The sequence below is a fragment of the Odocoileus virginianus genome, chromosome 13 (assembly GCF_023699985.2).
Source record: "Odocoileus virginianus isolate 20LAN1187 ecotype Illinois chromosome 13, Ovbor_1.2, whole genome shotgun sequence".
Classification (NCBI taxonomy): Eukaryota; Metazoa; Chordata; class Mammalia; order Artiodactyla; family Cervidae; genus Odocoileus; species Odocoileus virginianus.
In genome coordinates, this window is record NC_069686.1 from 57,282,946 (window position 1) to 57,307,384 (window position 24,439).

Consider the following 24,439-nt stretch of genomic DNA (forward strand, 5'->3'; position numbering starts at 1 on the left):
AAAGGCACAATGTTGTTAGATTGAGTGATCAAGTAAGGCCCCTCTGATTTAAGTGATATTTAGGTGGATACTTAAATAACAAGAAATAATCAGTCATGTAAATCTGTTGAAGGAGCCTGTTATCCAAAGAAGGAACAAGGACCACAGACTCGGCAAAGACTACAGGGCTTAGAGACTAAAAGATGACCAGTATTCATAATTATATTGCTGTGCTATGCATGATATTTACTTCCTTTTAAAATAATTTTCTATTAAAGTATAGGTGGGACTAGTTGTAAAGAACCCACCTGCCAATGCAGGAGAAAAAAGAGATGTGGGTTAGATCCCTGGGTCCAGAAGATCCCCTGAGGAGGGGCAACCCACTCCAGTATTCTTGCCTGGAGAATCCCATGGACAGGAGCCTGGTGGACTACAGGTCATAGGGTTGCAAAGAGTCAGACATGAGTGATTACACAAGCACAATTATCCCATATAGATACAAAACTAAATAGGAAAAACATTGTTTTTTTTCCTTAAAATGGGCACTCAGGATTTACTCTCTTGCTCTGTTGTTCAGTCTCTGTAGTGTCTGACTCTTTGCAACCCCACAGACTACAGCCTGCTAGGCTTCCCTGTCCTTCACCATCATATGGAACTTGCTCAAACTAATGTCCATGGAGTCAGTGATGCCATCCAACCATCTCATCCTCTGTCGTGGGCAAATTATCGGAGCTTCAGTTTCAGCATCAGTTCTTCCAATGAATATTCATGACTGATTTCCTTTAGGATTAACTGGTTTGATTTTGGACTGGATTGGTTTGCAGTCCAAGGGACTCTCAAGGAGTCTTTCTTCTCCAACACAACAGTTCAAAAGCATCAATTCTTCAATGTTCAGTCTTCTTTATGGTCCAACTCTCATATTCATACATGACTACTGGAAAAACAATAACTTTGACTATATGGACCTTTGTCAGCAAAGTAATATTTCTGCTTTATAATATATAAAACTCAGCAGTGGCTACAGGACTGGAAAAAGGTCAGTTTTCATTCCAATCCCAAAGAAAGGCAATGCCAAAGAATGCTCAAACTACTGCACAATTATACTCATTTCACACGCTAATAAAGTAATACTCAGAATTCTTCAAGCCAGGCTTCAGCAATACATGAACCATGAACTTCCAGATGATCAAGCTGGTATTAGAAAAGGCAGAAGAACCAGATATCAAATTGGCAACATCTGCTGGATCATCAAAAAAGCAAGAGAGCTCCAGAAAAACATTTATTTCTGCTTTATTGACTATGCCAAAGCCATTGACTGTGTGGATCACAATAAACTATGGAAAATTCTGAAAGAGCTGGGCATACTAGACAACCTGACCTGCCTCTTGAGAAATTTGTATGCAGGTCAGGTAGCAACAGTTATAACTGGACATGGAACAACAGACTGGTTCCAAATAGGAAAAGCAGTACATCAAGGCTGTATAGTGTCACCCTGCTTATTCAATTTATATGCAGAGTACATCATGAGAAATGCTGGGCTGGAGGAAGCACAACCTGGTATCAAGATTGCTGGGAGAAATATCAATAACCTCAGATATGCAGATGACACCACCCTTATGGCAGAAGATGAAGAAGAACTAAAGAGCCTCTTGATGAAAATGAGGGAAGAGAGTGAAAAAAGTTGGCTTAAAGCTCAACTTTCAAAAAAGTAAGATCATGACATCTGGTCCCCTCACTTCACGGGAAGTAGATGGTGAAACAGTGGAAATAGTGGCTGATTTTATTTTTGGGGGCTCCAAAATCACTGCAGATGGTGATTGCAGCCATGAAATTAAAAGATGCTTACTCCTTGGAAGGAAAGTTATGACCAACCTAGACAGGATAATAAAAAGCAGAGACATTACTTGGCCAACTAAAGTCTGTCTAGTCGAGGCTATGGTTTTTCCAGTAGTCATGTTTGTATGTGAGAGTTGGATTATAAAGAAAGCTGAGCACCAAAGAATTGATGCTTTTGAACTGAGGTGTTGGAGAAGACTCTTGAGTGGCCCTCAGACTTATAGGAGATCCAACCAGTGCATCCTAGAGGAGATCAGTCTTGAGTGTTCATTGGAAGGACTGATGTTGAAGCTGAAACTCCAATACTTTGGCCACTTGATGCAAAGAGCTGACTCATTTGAAAAAAGACCCTAATGCTGAGAAAGATTGAGGGCAGGAGGAGAAGGGGACGACAGAGGATGAGATGTTTGGATGGCTTCCCTGACTCGATGGACATGAGTTTGGGTAAACTCCGGGAGTTGATGATGGACAGGGAGGCCTGGCGTGCTGTGGTCGATGGAGTCGCAAAGAGTGGGACATGACTGAGCAACTGAACTGAACTAAACCGAATCTGCATACAGGTTTCTTGGGAGGCAGGTAAGATGGTTTTGTATCTCCATCTCTTTAAGGGTTTTCCACCATTTGTTATGATCCACACAGTCAAAGGCTTTAGCGCAGTCAATGAAACAGAGGTAGATGATTTTCTGGAATTGCCTTGCTTTGACTGTGATCCAGCAAACAGTGGCAATTTGATCTCCGGTTCCTCTGCCTTTTCTAAAACCAGCTTCAACATCTGGAAGTTCTTGGTTCACATAATGCTGAAGCCTAACTTAAAGGATTATGAGCATAACCTTACTAGCATGGATGATGAGGTCAGTTGTTTGCTGGTTTGAACATTCTTTAGTACTGCCCTTCTTGGAAACTGAAATGAAAACTGACTTTTTCCAATCTTATAGCCACTGTTGGATTTACCAAATTTGCTGACATATTGAGTGCAGCACTTTAATAGCATCATCTTTAGGATTTTAAATAGCTCTGCTGAAATTCCATCCCCTCCACTAGCTTTATTAGGAGTGCTTCCTAAGGCCCACTTAACTTCACAATCCAGAATGTCTGGCTCTGAGTGAGAGACTATACCATAGTGGTTATCTGGGTCATTAAAATCTTTTTTGTTCAGTTATTCTGTGTATTCTTTCCATCTCTTCTTGATCTGATCTACTCTTATTAGATCTTTGCCATTTCTGTCCTTTATTATGCCCATCTTTGGATGAAATGTTCCTTTGATATTTCCAATTTTCTTGAAGCGATCTCTAGTCTTATGCTTTCTGTTTGTTGTTTTCCTCTTTTCTTTGCATTGTTTGTTGAGGACGGCCTTGTCTCTCCATGCTTTCTGGAACTCTGCATTTAGTTGGGAGTACCTTTCCCTTTCTCCCTTGCTTTTCTTCTTCTCTTTGCTCAGCTATTTGTAAATCCTCCTTAGACAACCACTTTGACTTCTTCCATTTCTTTTTCTTCAGGCTGTTTCGTTTGCTGCCTCCTGTGTGATATTGTAGACCTATGTCCATTGTTCTTCAGGAACACTGTTTCCTTGATCTCATCCCTTGAATCTATCAGTCACCTCCATTGTATATGCATAAGGGATTTGATTTAAGTTGTACCTGGCTGGCCTAGTGGTTTTCCCCATTTTCTTTAGTTTAAGCCTGAGTTTTGCTATGAGGCGCTGATGATCTGAGTCAAATCCAGGTCTTGTTTTGCTGACTGTATCCAACTTTCTCCACCTTTGGCTACAAAGAATGTAATCAATCTGATTTTGGTATTGACCATCTGGTGATGTCCATATCTAAAATAATCTGGTGTTGTTGAAAAACAGTGTTTGCTATTGACTGGTACATTCTCTTGGCAGAATTAAATTAGCCTTTTCCCTGCTTCATTTTGTACTCCAAGGCCCAAATTACCTTTTACTCTAATTATCTCTTGACTTCCTACTTTTGCATTTTAATCTTCTATGACGAAAAGGATGTCTTTTTTGGTGTTAGTTCTAGGAGGTCTTCTAGGTCTTCATAGAACTGATCAACTTCAGCTTCTTTGACATCAGTGGTTGGAGTATAGACATGGATTGCAGTGTTGCTGAACGGTTTGTCTTGGAAAAGAACTGAGATCATTCTGTCCTTTTTAGGTTGCAACCAAGTACTGCATTTCAGACTGTTTTGTTGATTATGAGGGCTACAGCATTTCTTATATGGGATTTTTGCCCACAGTAATAGATATAATGGTCATCTGAATTAAATTAACCCATTTTTGTCTATTTTGGTTCACTGATTCCTAAGATATCGATGTTTACTCTTGCCGTCTTCTGCTTGACCATGTCCAATATACCTTGACTCATGGACCTAACTTTCTAGGTTCTAATGCAATACTGTTCTTGACAGCATCAGATTTTACTCTCATCACCAGAAAAATCCACAAGTATTTCTGCTTTGGCCCAGTCACTTTGTTTTTTTCTGGAGCTATTGGAAGATGTCCTTCCTCTTCCCCTGTAGCATGTTGGACACCTTCCAGCCCAGGGTGGGGCTCTTTTTTGATGTCACATCTTTTTGTCTTTTTATGCAGTTCATGGGGTTCTCACAGCTAGTGTACTGGAGTAGTTTTCTATTCCCTCCTCCTGTGGATCACGTTTTGTCAGAACTCTCCACTGTGACCTGTCTGTCTTTGGATAGCCCTACACGGCATGACTTATAGCTTCACTGAAATATGCAAACCCCTTCAACATAACAAGACAGTGATCCACAAAGGAGCATATGTAACATACAGCAGGATTAACTGCAGTTATCATGTGATATATTATATATACCTGGTGCTTATTTATCCTATAAGTAGAAGTTTGTATCTTTTGACTGACTTGATCCAATTCCCCTACCTACCTCTACAATACTGCATTAGTTCCCATTTAATGTCTATTACACAACATAGTGATTTGATATTTCTTGGTGTTGCTGAGCCGGACTAAGTCATGTCCGACTCTTTGCGACTCAATGGGGACTGTAGCCTGCTAGGTTCCTTTTGTTAAAGGGATTTCCCAGGCAAGAAATACTGGAGTGGGTTGCCATTTCCTTCTCTAGGGGATCTTCCTGACTCAGGGATCAAACCTGCATCTGTTGCTTGGCAGGCAGACTCTTTACCTGTGAGCCACCTGGGAAACCCTACTAAATCAGAGGAAGCATATTATAGTTACAAACCTGTTCTTCCCTTTTTTTCATCTTTTAAATTGAGATATAATTGACTAAAAATCACTGTTTATAATAATATTGTATCTAGAAATGAGATAGTTTGCATAGTTTCCATCTTGAGATAGTTTCTGTCTTGTTATTTTTCAGGATTCTATCTCATCTAGACATTGTATTTATTTATAAATTTTAGAATCACCTTTTGTAATCTTTTTTTTTTTTTGATTACATCCCACAACATGTGGGATCTTAATTCAAGGACCAGGTATTGGCCTCATGCTCCCTGCATTGGAAGCACTGAGTCTTAAACAATGCACCATCAAAAATAGACCACAGGGATTTTCTTGGGACTTCTACTGAATCTGTGGATCACTTAGGAAGAACTGACATCTAAGAAGTAGTACCAGTTTCACTTTTTTTTAAAGATATGTTTTCTTTGGAGTTTTATAGTTTCTACAGTGTGTGTATAGTTATGAATATCTTTTTATTCATCATGTTTGGGATTTGATGGGTTCTTTGAATATGTTTCGTTATCTTCCATCAATTCCATCAAAACTGGGATTTTATACTTGGAATTCTTTAAGGTTTACAATGCATTTGTATTTTTGTGTTTGCTTTGTTTTGTTTTGCTTTAATTATACTTACATGATACATTGGGTCAGCAGACACTAATGTGGACTTATGGCTCAAATTTTTAGTCAAGATTAATTTTTTTCATTGATTCACTATAAGTTCATGACAAGAATAAAAACAAAATTATTTTCACCAATCCTTTTATGCAGCATAATTATCTCTTGTCACCTTTAGGGGCAGAGCGTTGTCAGTCTCCCTTTAGTTTGGAATCTATGCATTTTGTCTACATCATGCATTGAGTCAGCACAGCATAAGGCCAGAATCACTTGCAAAGAAACAAGCAAGCAAAACTGGCTTTATGCTGTTTGCCTCTCAAGTTTACAGTTTTCAGTAATATCTGGCCTTTGTGAATTCATAACCTTTGTGCCAGCTCAATGTTGTATTCAAAATTACTTTTAGTTGTTTTAGTTCTTTATTTTTTTTTTAATTACCACTTTTTATTTATTTATTTTTTGTTTAGTTTTGGTTTTGTTTTCTGTTGAATCTATTAAGATGTCAATTTCACCAAATGCTAGAAATGGTATTGCCACAGTTAATGCTTTTACCATCAATGAGGCTAAAGCAGTGTTCCCTTCTAAGAGTCTAGGCTGAGTTAGAATTTATTGTGAAAAGTGTAATGATTCAAGTGAGATGTTCCAGAGGACCAGGAATTTTAATTTCAATCAACGATCTTTAAGAAGCTTATTTCCTTTAGCTGTATCACTATTTGATTGAGTTTCCAGGTTTTTCTTCCCTTTGGTCTAAAGTTCATTCTGTTTTTTATGGTCTATGTATGTATATATCTATATATACATCTACATCACCCTTGCTAAATAATTGATTTCATTCATTATAATTGACTTTGTCAGCAGAAATGAAATTTGCTTAGAAGTTTTCAGGTACATTTCACTGTTGGTCTCCATGAAGCTGAAATAGTGAACTCTATTTTCAAAATTTGGGAAACAATACCATTCTTTCTATCCTTGTAAGCTGATTAAGGAATATAGAATTTTTAGGATTTCTAAAAATGTGTTTTGTGTCAAATAATATATATTTTTAGACAATATCCCTACCTATATTCTATTAATGGAAATAATAAGCCTGTGAAAGTGAAGTGAAAGAGAAGTTGCTCAGTCATGTCCGACTCTTTGCGACCCCATGGACTGTAGCCTACCAGGCTCCTCAGTCCATGGAATTTTCCAGGCAAGAGTACTGGAGTGGGTTGCCATTTCCTTCTCCAGGGGATCTTCCCAATCCAGGGATTGAACCCGGGTCTCCTGCACTGCAGGCAGACGCTTTACCATCTGAGCCACCAGGGAAGCCCCAATAAGCCTGTAAATGCCAGGAAAGCACTAATTAAATAAATGTATTCTCTTCTAAAGCTATCACATGGATACTAGAGAAAAACTTCAGTCAACATAGAAGATAATGCTTGACGTTTTATATCCAATTTCATTTTAATATTGCACACATATTCTTTTTTTTTCCATTTATTTTTATTAGTTGGAGGCTAATTACTTTACAATATTGCAGTGGTTTTTGTCATACATTGACATGAATCAGCTACGGATTTACATGTATTCCCCATCCCTATCCCCCCTCCCACCTCCCTCTCCACCCGATCCCTCTGGGTCTTCCCAGTGCACCAGGCCCAGGTCTCATGCATCCAGCCTGGGCTGGTGATCTGTTTCACCCTAGATAATATACATGTTCGATGCTGTTTTCTCAAAACATCCCACCCTCGCCTTCTATAGGTAAACAAAATTAACTAGAAAGTTTTAACTATTACCTAACAGATTTTAAGCTTATTCCAAGAGTTATTTATTGTTCCAAATGAATTTTCTTCAATATAGTTAAGCCAAAATCCTTACTGGTTATAAGTATTTCTTCCACCTTTTTACTTCACTGTTTTTGTTCATACCTTTTAATTTATTTCTAATAACAGCCTCAAGTCTGTACATGGGTTTTATAAATCTACTTCTTATTAAGTCTCATTCAGAGGTCCTTTCCTCCATTAATTATTCACTAAATCTCTCCCACTGGAAATCATCATTCCCTCCTGTGTATTGAAAGAACACTTTGTCAGTCGTTTCTCGTATTCATTATACCATCATGTAGAGCATTATATTTATTTGTGTTCTTATTTAATTTGTTATGTCAGACTGTAAGCCTTGTCAAGGTATTCATGTTTTATTTGATTTTCAGTTGCAAAAACATTTGAATGGAACTCATTTCATGTTCTTTCTCTCCTCTGGGATTTTCTCTTTCCTGCTAGATAGCCAACCTTTATCCTTTAGGGGAATACACTGCACTTCGTGGCTTTAGTGTTTTCATCAACTTTGGAGAATGTCCAGTTATCATTACTTCAATTTCTATTTTTTTTTTTGCTGTTCCATTTCTCCACAGTTTTCAAATAGGTATGTAATTAAGCCAGTTGAATTTTTCCCTAAGCTCACCAAAATATTAATTTTTGATATTTGAATATTTTTAAAAAATATTTGTCTCTGTGTGCTTCATTTTTAGATATATAATGCTGCTGCCCATCAGCTACACTCTTGCAGGCAGGAAGCTGTAGCAATCCCAGGACTGACTCATTCCCTATCTTTCAGTGATCACTGTCCTTTCTTACCCAGTCCGATGTCTCAGTTAATTCTATTTCATATATTTTGCTTATATTTTTAGTAGTTTCACATGGAAGGGTAAATCTCATTTCGGTTATTCCATTTTTGTGGAATTTGAAATTCCTACATAAAATTAACTTGTATGTCCATGAAGCATTTTACAATGTTATTTTTGAACTGTCAATTTATATGCATATATGTGCTTAGCTTATATTGATCTCTCTTATATGTGAACACATATATATATGCATATATATATATATATATATATATATATTTTCTTATTGCAATTTTGAGATTTTGGTGTATTAAAGATAGCAATCTTTCACATCCTTTTGAAATATCCCCTTGACTTATTGATTGACTGTGTTGTTTATGATCATTCACAAAACTGAAGTGCTAAAACTTTTTATCTTTTGGCAAAACCTTTGAAGTCCTTTCTCTGGTGATATCTTCTAATGATTTTCTTCTTTAGATGTCTCATTCCTATCAAAATAAGTATTTATTATACTTTTCTCTTTATGTATCTGTTTGAGTAGGGCAGAGAGGGGTACATAACACTTGTGTGCTGTGGATTTATTTATTTCATTTCAAATAGCTAGTCAGTTTCACTAGCTCTATTGATTGATTGAATCATTCTGAACATCTTGATTATGATGCCAACTACTCATTAAGTTCTCAGATATGCTTAGATTTATTTCTGCTATAATCTTTCTATCTGTTCTTAGGCTAATCTTATAGGTTTTTAATTATGAAAAGTTGCTCAATTATGAAAGTTGCTCAGTAATGTCTGACTCTTTGCAACCCCATGGACTATACAGTCCATGGAATTCTCCAGGCCAGAATAATGGAGAGGGCAGCCATTCCCTTCTCCAGGGGCTCTTCCAAATCCAGGGATCAAACTCAGGTCACCCACATTTCAGGTGGATTCTTTGCCAGCTGAGCCACCAGGGAAGTTGCTCAGTTGCCTCCAATTCTTTGTGATGGCATGGACTGCAAACCCCCAGGCTCCTCTGTCCTTGGAATTCTCCAGGCAAGAATGTCAGAATGGGTTGCCATTTCTTTCTCCAAGAGATCTTCCCAACCAGGGATCGAACCCAGGTCTCCTGCATTGTACACAGATTCTTTACCATCTGAGCCACCAAGAAAGCCTTGGTGGGTATAGTGTGCTTAATAATAATTCATTTTAATATTTTAAAATATTTCCCACTCTTTGTTCTTTTCTTTCAAGATACCTTTGACCTACTGCTCCTATTTTCTCCACTTTCTCAAATTCTCCCAAAACATTTGGCTATATTCTTTTAACTGAATTTTTTATTTAAACAATTTTTAATTTGAGAATAATTGAAAATTTCAAAAGATGCTGCTTTGACTGAATCACATAGTACATCTTTTTAATTTAATCCTTTATGTATTTTTCAATAGAATTTTTAGTTTTCTTTATGGATGTCAATATTTTTCCTGCTTTGTTTATTTCTATGTATTATTTATTATTAGTGCATTTTCTTTTTTATTGTGAGTAGTATGTTTTTATCAGTGTTATTTTCTAACTTGTTTGTTAGATAAATGGAAAGCTTATACTATTAGCATATTTAGCCATTAACTGGCCATCTGTTACTCAATAATTATTCAAATGACATGATTAAAGACATTGAACAATTTTAGTTTGAATAATTATCCTTTTGACCTAATCAAGTTCATAAAATACGCTATAATAATATTAATGTTCTTTGTACCAAGTAATTATATTTAAGTGTTAAAAGTAAAAAACACTGCTGAAAGAAATTTTTTCTGACAATTTTTTTAAGATTGATGACACAAATTAAAAATAAGTGGAAAAATTTAATATCCTATAAGCATCATACTGAGAACTTGTATTGCTGTGGTTACCTAGCCAGCATTAATGGGATTAAAATTAATTCATTCTGCAAACATTTACTGAGTGTATACTATGTGCTTAACACTTTTCAGTTGCTGGACATATAGCAGTCACCAACACAAAACAAAAACAAAACTAAATTCTATCTTTTTAAAAATTGTTAATTCAATGAGGAGAGATAAATGAAAAACAAACAAATGAAAATAATTAGGAAAGCCTATAAAATGTCAGATATTGATATTGCAGTTCAGAAAAGTGAAGCAGAAAGACAGGAGATCAAGATTAAGATGAGTTAGCAATTTTCAATCATGAGACAAGAACTATTTCACTAGGAGATATTGGTTGGTCTACAATAGGGAAATTTGAGGAGACAAGAGACATAACTATCTGGGGAAGGTAAAAGAAGTTTAAAAATGCAATGAGTATAGAAGTTTTTTCAAGCAACCTATGGAGGTAATTACTTATTATTTATAATCTTTTTAATAATAGTCTCAATTGGGGTAAGACTTTGTTAGGGACACTGAGTCACTTCTAGGGTTTGAACTCTTGTGTATAAGATGAAGGAAAAAAAATCAAGGCAGGAATATAAAAATTGTAATATAGTATATGTGACTACATTAAACAAATTTAACAGTTTTCATCCAAATTAATGTAATAAATTTATTATTCATAAAGTGTTTGCAGTATTTTTACTTCCAATCAATTCACTATATATTAGAAGTGATGTGATTCAGAGGAAATCATACAAGCCTAAAGCTGTAGGAAAACTTTTTTTTTAGCTCTGTTACTATATATTTTTGATTGCAACCATGAAACCTTTTTGCACAGTTTCAAAAGTCACTTTATTATTTCAAAACATGAGGCCCATGAAAATGTAAGTCCTCAGTAAAATGGTAGTATAGATTTCCCCTCTCCCCTGCTCTTCTAGTCCTTTTGTCTTTTGGATTCAATTTCTTACACCCTGGGTAAAATATATTTTTTAAAGAAATAAAATTTTCTATACTTTAAATCCACAGAATAAACTTTTTAAAATCTAGATTAGTTTGTTAAAATTTTACAAGTAATGCTAAAGATTCTTTGCAGATGCACATGATGTAACAATTGTAATGAAGGAAAAATCTGATCACTGAGAATACCAATAAGATGACAGCGCATCTGAAACATAGCAGCCTATACCAACTATTGACCATTATTGGTCTATATCACATTAATAAAACATCCTCTCATTAATTACATTCAATATGGTGAACCCCGGTTTTTGGCATCTTCCTGATAGATATGAGTTACTTTGAAAATTGAAGCACCATTCCATAGCTAACTAGAACTTAGATTCCTAACATCTTGTGGAATATTATTTTTCCAAGAACTTTTTCATGATCTAATCTTTTTATTATTATTATTATATATTTTATTATTTTAATTAGAGGATGATTACAATATGGTGACTTTTTTTCCATACATCGAGTCTGTATTAGGTGTACATATGTGCCCTCCCTCTTAAACTTCCTCCCACCTCCTCCCCATCCCACCCTTCTAGGTTGTCACAGAGCACTGTCCTTGGGTTCCCTGCCTGGGAGGGAACCATCATACATGGACTCCCACTGGCTATTTTACATTTGGGAGTGTGGTAGGAATGCAAGTTAATACAGCCACAATGGAGAACAGTATGGAGATTCCATAAATAAACTAAGATAAAGCTACTATGATCTGTTCTTATATTCAGTAAATAAACATGAAATGATGGAGAAGAATGTAAGCAATTAAAATTTATTTTAATCCTGCCAGTATTGATTTTCTTTTAAAAATAGAATTTATTAACTGAAATAAATCAGATTAAAGCAGTATTTTGAATTAGATTTTTAAATGCTATAGAGAGAGTTTTATTCAAAAACTTACACTACTATTAAGTTTTCAACTTACTTTCATTGATCCCAAATGCCAGATATTTTTTTTAAAGAAGTCAAATACAATGTTTTATGCAGCAGCAGTGATTTACAACAGTACTTTCACTTAGAATCACATGGAGAACTCCACAGCCCATTCTACATGTATTGATTCAATTGATTTTGAGGGCATTGGTACATATATATATTTTTTAAGTTCCACTAGTCTAGGGAATCCTGGCTGAAGTTAGAAGATATTCTGGTGGGAATCCTTATTACATTATTACACAATAAGAACTTTCTATTCAATATATGGACCAGCAACCTGGGAGTTTGTTAAAAATGCAAAATCTTGGGCCCTATCCCAAATCTACTGGTTTAGAATATGAATTTAAAAAGACTCTCAAGTAGAACTCAAAAAGAACGTTCAGGTGTTTTTCTGAAATCTGTGCCTCCTGTGAAAGATACCTTTCTTACTTCCTGGAGTTAATCAGACTTTGAGAATCATGTGAAACTGAGATAAAAAACATAATACAATCTACTAATTTATATTATTTAAATATGATATACAATTATTCTCAGGATAGTTATATTCAGTTATTCTCGCAAAGTAGTCAAGTTATATAAATAACAGAATCATAATCAGAAATCATGGTAGTTGTGGAATTAGAACCAGGAAAGCTGTCAGCTAAGATGCGTTTTTCACTATGATAATACTGTTGCTGCTTGGGAAATAATTGAAACCTCTTGTCTGCAACACCGTGGTCTCAATCTTCATGATAGGGAATTAGAAACTAGAAAATATGCTTGAAAATTTCCTTATAGGGAGAGACTTTTCAGTCTCTCAACACTTTTGCTGTACAATTGCTATTTATTTACATGCTTTGCATGACTCATTCACTTCTTCATACTTCTGAAGAGGAGCAGAATGTGCTGTTCCAGAATATGTCTCTTTGGCATAAACATTTTTTTGACCTGATTATTTTAAGAAACAGCATAAACAGGAGAAGCTTTAAGAACAGTAGAAGTTATCCTTTTGCAAGGAACATTTACATTTATAAAGAAAATCTGTTTATGTCTCCCTCTCTTTACCAAGAAGGGAAATTTGTCGTCGTTTTTCAGGCCCTAAGGCATGTCTGACTTTATGCCACTCCATGGACTGCAGCACGCCAGACTCCCCTGTCCTTCACTATTTCCCAGAGTTTGCTCAAGCTCATATCCACTGAATCAGTGATGCCATCCAACCATCTCATTCTCTGTTGTCCCCTTTTCCTTCTACCTTCAATCTTTCCCAGCATCAGGGTCTTTTCCAATGAGCTGGCGCTTCACATCAGGTAGCCAAAGTACTGCAGTTTCAGCATCAGTCCTTCCAGTGAATATTCAGGGTTGATTTCCTTTAGGATCGACAGATTTGATCTCCCTGCTGTCCAAGGGACTCTCTAGCGTCTTCTCCAGCCCCACAGTTTGAAAGCATCAGTTCTTTGGTGCTCAGCCTTTTTTACTGTCCAACTTTCACATCCATTCATGACTATTGGCAAGACCACAGCTTTGACTATAGGGACCTGTGTCAGCTAAGTGATATCTCCGCTTTTTCATATGCTCCACTATTGATTCTGACTACTCCTCCCTTTTCTCTGCATCCCCTCCCTTCCCTGATTAGCAACTGTTTGAACCTGCCCTTTGGAACTCGGGGAAGGCCATGGATGTTGGAATCTTATCTACTCCCTACAAACAAGAAAAGGGGAACAGATAGTCTTCTGTGCTGAGGAGCCCCTCAGACCTGCTCAGCTTCAACTGGGACGGGGAGAGGGGATATAAGTGTGTTAAGAGAGAGTAAATTCTTTCTGGGCTTCGCTGATGCCTCAGATGGCAAAGACTCTGCCTGCACTGCAGGAGACCCAGGTTTAATCCCTGGGTGAGGATTTAATCCCCTGGCTAAAGAAATGGCAACCCTCTCTAGTATTCTTGCCTAGGAAATCTTCTGGACAGAGGAGCCTAGCAGGTTACAGTCCCTGGGGTTGCAAAGAGTTGGACACGACTGGGTGACTAATGCTTTCACTTTCTTTTCAAGTTCCTGTTAGGAAACACATGGGGCCTTAGAAGAATAGATGGGAAGCAAGGCTTGTGACACAGTGAGTCTGGGTGTGGTGTCAATTTCTAGTCTCCTTTCCTGTGACAAGAATCAATCTTCCCTCATTGATGAAACTTCCAGGGATGGGCCCTTGAACAATTGATTTCCTTTTGGAGGATCTGCCTTTAGGCAGATAAAGACATTCAGAGAAAGAGAAAGCCTCTCTCTGCATTTGCTGTTTTTGCAAGTGCTTACAGCTCAAAATAATCAATATACCAAGTGGCGTACTTCTGGGTGGTATATTCTGCTACTCTTCACATATGTTCTCTCAATAACTATAGTAATCTCTGGCTGCATTTTGGACTTTCCAATACCCATTTTTAAATGATGCTTTAGATAAGCATAAATGACATAATTTATTTCTCATCTCAAGAGTTATAGAGAAAATAATAGTTTCCTATAGCACCAAAACTAGAATCATCTGCAAATCTTTCACAAGTAAAGCGTATCATGAACAATTTGCATTAGAATGTCTGAAATAAGGCTTGAATATTAATATCTTTATTATTAATACCTATCAGGATATTCCAGTGTCTGGCAAAATGAAACCCAACACCAAGAGCACAGCAAAAATTAATGCCTAAAATGCACTGACAACTTACTAAGTCATCCTATTTACCCAGCATTACTAAGGTTATTACAATCTCCTCCTGAATTTTTCTAGTCAGAAAAATGGTCTTCAAAAGAAAACTAGACACCTTGATTTATATATTTTTAAATGTATAATTAGATTTGTTCAAAAGCATTTCAAGGTGGATATTTAAAAATTGAATTTAAAAATAATGTAACACATCTAACTAGCAAAAGTATTTATCATATATGAGTTCTTTCAAATATTTAGTTATGTGGATTGAAAACAGAATCTATACTTGTGATGATATATGTTAAATATTTAATTCTTCTTTCTTAGTTCTTTTTTCTCTTTTTTTCTTAATTCTTAATAATCATAATTTTAAATGTTTTATTAAATGAATATGCTGTTTTAATAAATATATATGTCTAAAATGATATATGATTTAATCACTGGGCTTCCCAGGTGGCACTACTGGTAAAGAACCTGCCTGCCAATGCAGGAGACATTAGAGATGGGGGTTCAATCCCTGGGTTATAAAGATCCACTGGAGGAGGACATGGAAATCCACTGCAGTATTCTTGCCTGGAGAATCCCAAGGACAGAGGAGCCTGGTGGGCTGTAGTCCACAGTCACAAAGAGTCGGGCATGACTGAAGCAATTTAGCATGCATGTACATGTTACCCTGATTTCAAATTATTTGGAGCTATTCCCAGATATCAGATCAAAGAGAGCAAATATTTGACTTGATAATAAATAAATTTTATATTTTACCTAAATTTATTGAAATAACATTATATAAAAATTTAAATAACTTTTCACAGTTTTCATCTGTACATAACAATGTTTTGTGCATTCTTTGCTCAAATCTGGAGTGTTATGAGACATTCTGATATGTATGTTAACTAACAGTGACCAAAGATAAAACATTAAAACATCTCCAGGAATAGTCAATAATCTTACATGTATATAAACTTTTTGTTTTTTGTTTTTTTTTGACCAGGGCTATGGTGGCTATATTGCATCCATGATCTTAAAATCAGATGAAAAACTTTTTAAATGTGGATCAGTGATTGCACCCATTATAGACTTGAAGTTGTATGGTGAGTACTTCCTACAGACTGACCTAAAATAATGTATTGATTTACAGAAACAAAAGTCCTCATGTAGAGATGCTCAATTGAGGTCATTTACCATGTAATATCAGAGATGTTTTCAGCAGTTTTATCACCTCTCTGATTCAATCAGTTTTACTGGTGCATGGCAATTAAATGCGAAAGATAGAAACTAAATAATGAAATGTGCTAGTCAAATGGTTTTTAGTGTATCCTTAAATTTCTGTTTTCTTGGATCACAGCCTCAGCTTTCTCTGAAAGATATCTTGGTATGCCATCAAAAGACGAAAGCACATACCAGGTAACTAACTTAAAAACAATGAATAAAGAATAGTAATTTTATTCTAAAAACTCTGAATACAAATATAGGTTAATCTCTATATACAGATTTTTGTGTTTTTATTTATAGGCATCTAGTGTACTACATAATATTCATGGCTTAAAAGAAGAAAATATATTAATAATCCATGGGACGGCTGACAGTAAGTAGCTACTTAGTATCAGTTGATGGCTGCTACTGACTGATGGAGTCTGACCTTGAACAAAGGGGCACCTCCACGGATTTGTTTACAGGAGGTGCTATAACCTTCTGGGGAGGAGAGCAGAAGAGAATGGCACAAACAATCTGATACCTGGTAGGAGGTGAGCAGAAGGACAGAAGGACATCAGGACTAAGAGTGGAGGAGGCAATGGGTCTTGATGGCAGCCACGGTCCAGTAAAACTGTGATGATGGAAATGTCTGTGCAGTTGAACCCAGTAACCACTGGCCATGTGCACTTGACATGTTTAGTATGACTGAGGAACTGAATTTTTAAATTGTATTTAATTGTAATTAACTTAAATATAAATAGCCATGTGTGGTTAGTCACTACTAGGGCCATGTTCAGCATACCGCAAATGGACTCTAAACTGAAAAACAACAGCGTAGCCAAAGGTGCCGGCACTGAGATGAAATTTTGCTGAGATTTCTCATTTAAGTTAAAACAAAAACCAAAAAAAGCACTTTTGTATCCTCTCCTTTTTTTATTATTTTATACATTGGAGAGGGATGTGATTGATACTACTAGTAATAAATAATATCATTTTATATTCACCTGAAGTGTTTGTGGCTCAAAGAAATTATATCTTTTTTCTTATTATTTTATGTGAAATTTTACAACAGAGGGCTGAGTATTTATAGCTCCACTCACAGATGAGAAAAATCAATTTCAAGGAGGAAACTGATTTATCCAAGGCTACCTGGCAAGTGAAAAAAGAGAAGCAAAGCCTTGAAGCAATATTTCCTAAATCTTAAACTTGTTTTTGTCAGTCCACCCTACCTTGCCTCAGTATTTTTATCCCATTTTTCAGAGAATATTACTAACAAGGTCTTATAATGAAGATAACATTGGCCCTGAAACTTAACTTTTAAACATGTCAGGTCATAGTTAAAATAGTTAAATTAGAGCTCATATCAATGCCAATAACAATATGTTTATATTATGTATATAGTATATATGTGAATAAATAGGTAAATGAGGGAGATGGGGCAAATCTCCCTTAGGTAGACTTCCAAACCATTTCCGTAGGTGCCCCACCTCAAGGAGGCAAAGCTTAATCCTCCTCCCTTCCCCCTGCTTAGTAATTTGCTTCAAAGGCTACTAAGTAATGAGAGCCTGTGGAGTAGACTGGGAACTCTCAGTGCTATGTGGTATGTTCCACCGACCTGATAAGGTGTAAGTAGACCTTCAACACCAGTCACATCAAAGGATATGCGCCTGTGTGTTTGCACACACACACACACAAATGTACTCACACACACATGCACGTATTCCATATGGGACTGATGGAGTATAGGTAGTCAGTCAATAGTAATATAATACTACCATTGTTAGTATTATCTTCCAAAATCATCATCAAATCAGGAAACTCAACCAATTAGACTTTTAATGCCTCTGTTTAGTTTTAAGAAGGGATACATGGCAATTATCAACATGCTTTGAGCTAAACAGGAAAAAAAAAACTGGTAAATCCATTTGCACATTTATTTTCAGCTTTATCCATAAAGCTGAATGATGGAGTCTTTTTCAATTTGTTTTCTACAATAAACAAATGAGGTATATAAAGTATCATTTTACCTCAGTCACTACCCTATTTATTAGCATTTCTGGTGGCCTACATTTATAGAGCAATTTGCACAGTTATTTAAAAATGACATGGTAATTTTCCCATTAAGTACAACAAGAGAATGTTGGAAAAGATTACGAGACTTTTAAAAGATGAAAATGATTATTTGGAGTCTTTTATTTTCTGCTCTGTAGCAGGATCAATCAGAACCATAGCATTAGAGCAATGAAGAAGTTTAAACTATTAGTAAGGCTGCCCTACGTTTACAAAGACAATTGAAAAACGTTAGCTTAAAAGTTATTTACAGGAGTTTGAAGATGCATAGTTTAAGAATGCACAGCCAAGGCGGCCTGTGAGCAGAACGCCACACAGAATTGTTGGAGGGATTTGTCCGTCTTCATCGCTCGCTCAGGTCAGCGTCGCTCCACACTCAGGCTGCTGCCCTGCTCATTTCGGTTTGTAACTGAGGTTCAGGGAGTAGCAAGTTAGAAGGAAAGAGGAGAAACCAATATGGTCAACGTTAAATATTTAGCCCTGAGTAATGAGATGTGCATGCTATTTTCTCAAGATGTGTTTTTCTTCCTAATTTGATATAAAGCAGAATATCAGTGTCTGAGATTGACCCTAGTAACCCTTAGAAACGAGGAAGGCTGGTTTGCTGTATTACTATCCAGACAGGCAGGCATTCACTCTGTTAAAATTATTATCATGGTATAAAATATGTGAATAATTAGAAATAATCAATGGCATTCAGTAAAGTAAATCTAACCACCATTCTGTAGAGTGAGTAGAGACTTAGTAGTAACTCCTGCTTTAATGTATTTTTTTGTAATGTGAAGCTCAAAGTTTTATTACCGTTGTATCGACTGGCTTTCCAGGTAAAGCTAGGTATCAGTCTTTTAAATGTGCACTGGATGTAAAGTAAAATACTTAATTTCTTTGAAAAAAATGTTATAAAAATGTTCTAATCCTGAAAAATGTATTTCCTTCAATATCATAATTTAATTTCTTGCAGCCAAAGTTCATTTCCAGCATTCAGCGGAATTAATCAAACACCTAATAAAAGCTGGAGTGAACTATACTATGCAGGTAAGCCACTTTTTCAGAAGAATGTGTTTTTCTACCTTAGTTTCTTGTCATGAGATACAGAACACAATTTTTGTATGATTCCATCTCCCACCCTTCTATTTGTTCTATGTGTGTTTTTTTTTTTTTTACCAAATTGTCTTTACTTCCTTATTACAGTGAGAATGTAGATCATCTTGATTTATGTGTGAATTGCATAAAATCTTTCAAAAATGCTTGTTTCTCAGACGTTTATTCATATCACTGATAAGAAATTCTTTTAAAATGATAAATTTTATTTCCCTTCTGGTCCCTTTGTCTTCTTGTCAGTCTCCATCACGCTTCATGAAAGGTAGGGGGCGAAGTGTTTTGAGTAAATATCACAAGAGAAAAGGGAAAAGAGAAAACATCATTTACATTTCTGCATTCAACCATATTTAGTAAATATTTATCAAGGACTTAGTTTACATGGGTCTCTATACTAAATGGGTCAAGAAGACATACTTTACACATCAAGGAACTTTCAGTCTGATGGAGTAGTTATGAAAGGGAAATAAAGTTACTTTCATTCTTAAGCATTTGGAAGAACTAAAAGTGGTTCAGCATATCAAAACTATAGGCACTACGGTTAGAATGATGAAAAATGAAGATGTAGCAATAAACAGATAGAGGGTCATGGCACTGACCATAGACTGTGAGGCTTTAGGCACTAGCTAAAAACTTAACTGATGTGACAAGATTTTCACTTATGTTTTAAAAACGCATTCATGCTGTTTATATTGGAAAGAACAATGTCAAAGTAAAAATTTCATTGTGCAAAATTAAACAAACAAGGAAAATTTCACTTGGGACTACTGCAATAAGGGAGGAAGACTAAATTCAACTTTTTTGAAACAAAGGGCTGGGGAATTTTTAAGAGTTCCCATGGAGGGATTCATTGGTCCTGATGTTTGGTAACAGGCCAAGCAAAAGTAAAGTAAGTGAAAGTAAAGAAAGGAAAGGAAAAGGAAACTTTCTTGTACCTTTATGGTAAGAGATGGTTTTACAATTTGGAGACTGGGCAATGGGGATGCTTTCTCCTTCAGTGTTTACATTTCAAAGAGATGGTTTCCAGGACTTCCCTGGTGGGCTGGTGGCTAAGACTCAGTGCTTCCAATGCAGGGGGTGCAGGCTCCATTCCTGATCTGGGAGCTAAGTCACCACATGCTGTAAGGTGCAGTCCCACTGCCCCCAAACTAACTAAAAGTAAAAAAAGAAAAAAAAAAAAAAAACAAACAGAGAGAGATGGTTCCCAAGTCCTTGAGAAAGATATTTCCTGGATTGTAAAACTGGCAAAAGTCTGAAATAAGATTATATAAATTTCAAAGAGGCAGAGAATGAATTTACAGTTGCCAGTTTTCTGCCTTAAATACTCGAAAGGGAGGTTAGAGGCCTATAGTCAGGACAAAACTGTCTAAAATGTAGCTAAGTTGATGTTAATGCCATCTTGTTCAGTGTGAACATAGAAGGCTCTAACTTTTTGGACAACAAATCCTAATTTATTTACTTTATTTATTTTTTGGCTTGCAGGATCTTAGTTCCCCAACCAGGGATCAAACTCCAGGCCCCAGGCAGTGAAAGGGCAGAATCCTAACCACTGGAACACCAGGGAATTCCCAACAAATCCTAATTTACAGGCATAAAATTGTATTTTGTCTCGTGTCATATTTTGATCTAATTAAAATAAAAATGAAACATTTAGCAGGAAAGACTCAGAATTGAATACCATGAGATTTTGGTTAAATATTGTTTTCCAAAGTTCCCTTGCCATGGACCTGAAGTAATGAATTCTGAGAGAGAAGGCTTTCCTTGACAACTTTAAATCTCCTTTCCATTCAATATCTTAGGTCTACCCAGATGAAGGCCATAACGTATCTGAGAAGAGCAAGTATCATCTCTACAGCACAATTCTCAGATTCTTCAGTGATTGTTTAAAGGAAGAAATACCAGCGTTACCACAGGAACCAGAAGAAGATGAATAAAGGACCCTATTTATATAGAGCTGAAGGGGATATTGAGGCTCAATGGAACCTAACTGAGAGACTGTAATATTGTAGATGCTCCAGAATTTCAAGGGCAGCTTAAGGAGATGACATTGGAACAGCACACTCAGAAACAATGAACTAGAATTTGAATACAGAAGTCCATGTCTACTGTGTTGCCAAGGGTGCAGAACCTGTTTCTTTGTGTAAGAAAAGTCAAAGGGTTGGTTTCCGGGGAGAAATTAGTTTTGCATTAAAGTAGGAGTAGTGCATGTTTTCTTCTGTTATCCCCCTATTTGTTCTGTAATTAATTGCTCTCATTTTAATTTCAGTGGCCACCGTCATCTTTGCATATAATGCACAACTTCTCAGTACTACAGTCCCTGATCTTTGATGGCCAAGCTGCAATCTAACACTTTACTGTACCTTTAAAATAAGTGCAATTCCTTCATTGTCTATTATGATGCTTAAGAAAAGAGTCAGTTAATAAAACCAGAGTATTTTATGTAACTTCTGTTTATAAAAAGACATTTTTAAATGGGTCACAGGTCATGTAGAAATATGGGTTTCAGCACCTTCCAAAGTTCAGCCAGTTATCAGTAGATACAATATCTTTAAGTCAACACATGAGTGTACGTCTCACAATATGTATACACACGTGTGCATATGCAGTCAATAAATCTATCTTTACGTGTTATTCATGCTACAAAGGATAAACTTGATGACTTAGAAGAGATGCTTACAGGCTGTAATGGATGCTTTGTTAATGAGCCAAATATGATGAAATTTTTTTTTTCCAGTTCAAATTCTAGCTATTGCTTTCCTATAAATGTTTGGGTTGTGTTTGGTATTGTTTTTAGTGGTTAATAGTTTTCTAGTTGCAATTTAATTTTTTGAATATGATACCTTGTCACATGTAAATTAGGTACTTAAATATATTAAATTATAGTTTCTGATAAAGAAATTTTGTTAACAATACTATACCACTGAGTGCTATTTTGCTCTTTTGGTGGAAAACACTTTTTTAAAACACTTAATCCTTTTTCTTCTCTCAATGAAAAACCAATTCTCATTTTCATTGTCAAAGCAAAGAGCTGGATTATTTCATTTGCCAGTTCTTATTTAGTATCCCATGCCTGCCCAATGCATCTGTTACTGTTTAATTTAAATCCTTCTGGTGAGATTTAGAAATGAAATACTTTTTATTCATTGGCCAAAAAAGTTCACAAACAGCAGTGTTTACTATTTAAGGCACAAAATGCATTAATTTCTGTGCTGTGTTGACTTGCAGTAGTGAGTAATTGAGAGTGTAAAATAAACTTGACTGTAATGAAGTCAATTTAAGTCATGAGAATATTAACTTTTCTGACAAAAGTTCCAGTTTCACTGGAGGGAACTTCCAGAAGAAGAGACATCCAAAAGTCAAGCACAGAAGTTCAGATAAATATAGGCAGAAGACTGGGTTTTGGTGGTTTTAAAAATTCCTTAGGATAGGCTAGATTATGATGACATCAGAATACCAGGAGGAAACTTAAAAATTTCATGGAATTGCTCAGTAACCCTCTTGTTTTGTGAAGGCATCAACCCCAAAAGCTGGGTGTTTGGAAACACATAAGTTGTTTTTTGGGTATTCTGCTTTTCTCCCAGATTCTTTGGAGTTGCATCTTCACTGCTGTGTTGGATTCCATTTAAAATGGGAAAAACTTTTGAAAGACCCATTCCAGGTCTTTTTCAAGACTAGTAAAACACATTTTTTTTAAAAAAAAAAAGTAAAATGTTTTAAAAAATAAGTGTAAAAGGAAAGTTTTGCCTATTTTATTAAATAGAAATTTCTTTTTTAAGGCTGATTTGAAGTCCAATTGAAGCTTTTTAATCAATATTTTAAATTTCAACAACTAGAGTTTTTATGATGCAAATAATTATGTTGTTTGAAAGATGTGGTGTTATTGTCTATTTGAGTAACATTTAAAAAGTATTTACCTTTTACTGTTTATCATTTCTCTTGTTTTATTATTATTATCAGTTTTATTTTTCAATTAATTTAATACAGCTTCTAACATGAAAGACATTAGTCTGGAACCCACTTTCACCTTTAAAGTTAATAGATATGCAATGAAAACTACTGATTTGTAGGAAGGTGGAGAATTTTTGTTTCTGTGATTATCTGGCTTTGCATAATTGGGCTATTTTGGATAAGGGAGATGCTCACTAAAACACACAGGCACCAACTATTAAAGGAATCATCTAACTGGATTTTGTCCTTTATACATTTGCCCTTGGTCATATCACTATTTCATATATGTTCATAAATTCTAATAGTTTCCTAAAACTTTCCAAGTATTATTTCCAGGAGCAAGCTTTCTAAGTGTTATTTTCCCCCTAAAGTTAAAAAAAAAAAAAAAACTCAAAATAAGTTATAAGTTCCATAGTAAGAAAGGTAAGCAGTATTCACTCATCCACAGAGATGAGAATATAATATTTTTAAACTATTTTAAAAAAAGAAAGCAATTTCTCAATTTAATTGTCTCCATTGAGGTTTCTAAGTCGACACTTGGGACTAAATAGACTTTGTGGATTGTTTCGGTTTCTTTGACAGCATTTAGGGCAAAGGACTCACTTCAAAACATGAATCTCAGGCCTTCATGGTGCTCAGGGGTAAAGAATCTGTCTGCCGATGCAGGAGACCGGTTCGATCCCTGGTCCCAGAAAATCCCTCATGCCACAGAATGGCTAAGTCCATACGCAACAACTACTGAGCCTGTGCTCTAAAGCTAAGGAACTGAAACTACTGAAGTCCACGCACCCTAGACACTGTGCTTCACAACAAGAGAGGCCACCAGAATGAGAAGCCCACACATCACAACTAGAGAAAAGCCCCTGCAGTGATGAAGACCCAGTACGGTCACAAATAAATAAATTTATAAAACAAACAAAAAAACCATGAATCTCAGTTCACCTGGAGAATGTGTCTTCTTGATTGACTCCTCAGCATAGAAATCACCATCAAGGGTCTCACAGTTGTAGATCTACTAGAACGAGACGACAAACTTTTGTCTTTGCCATAAAGAAAATTACTTAAGCCATGGAGCTCAAATGGTAGGCTTTGAAACAGAAGTATCTGGGACTGAATTGCTTTCAAATCTCAAGAGTCATTGAGGACACATGACTGCTATGAAGACTCATGTATGAAATGCCACTTATCAACTAAAAATATAGTCACAGTCTTAAAGTAGAGAGTTCTTTTATTTGGTGAGAATGTTAAGGACTCTGAGCCTGGAAGATAGCATCTCAGTAGCTATCAGAAAACTGCTCCAAGGGGGCAGGAGAGGGAGTCAGGCTATCTACAAGTTTGTAACAAAGGAAGCAGGCAGTCTGAACAGCAAAGATTATTGTGAGGTAAGAAAAACCAGATCAGG

General features: G+C 35.9%; 1 protein-coding gene across 4 annotated transcripts in view; it reads left to right on the forward strand.

Moving 5' to 3' along the window:
- DPP10 (dipeptidyl peptidase like 10) overlaps positions 1-23,288 on the forward strand; it is a 1,494,592-nt gene extending 1,471,304 nt beyond the window's left edge. For all 4 annotated transcript variants that reach the window (XM_070476307.1, XM_070476306.1, XM_020892274.2 and 1 more), the window contains exons 22-26: positions 15,719-15,818; positions 16,073-16,131; positions 16,240-16,312; positions 18,953-19,026; positions 20,889-23,288. In XM_070476307.1, coding sequence (XP_070332408.1) covers positions 15,719-15,818; positions 16,073-16,131; positions 16,240-16,312; positions 18,953-19,026; positions 20,889-21,023 — 441 coding nt within the window. In that variant the 3' untranslated portion in view covers positions 21,024-23,288. The remainder of the gene's footprint in view (positions 1-15,718; positions 15,819-16,072; positions 16,132-16,239; positions 16,313-18,952; positions 19,027-20,888) is intronic.
- The last annotated feature ends 1,151 nt before the right edge of the window (positions 23,289-24,439 follow it).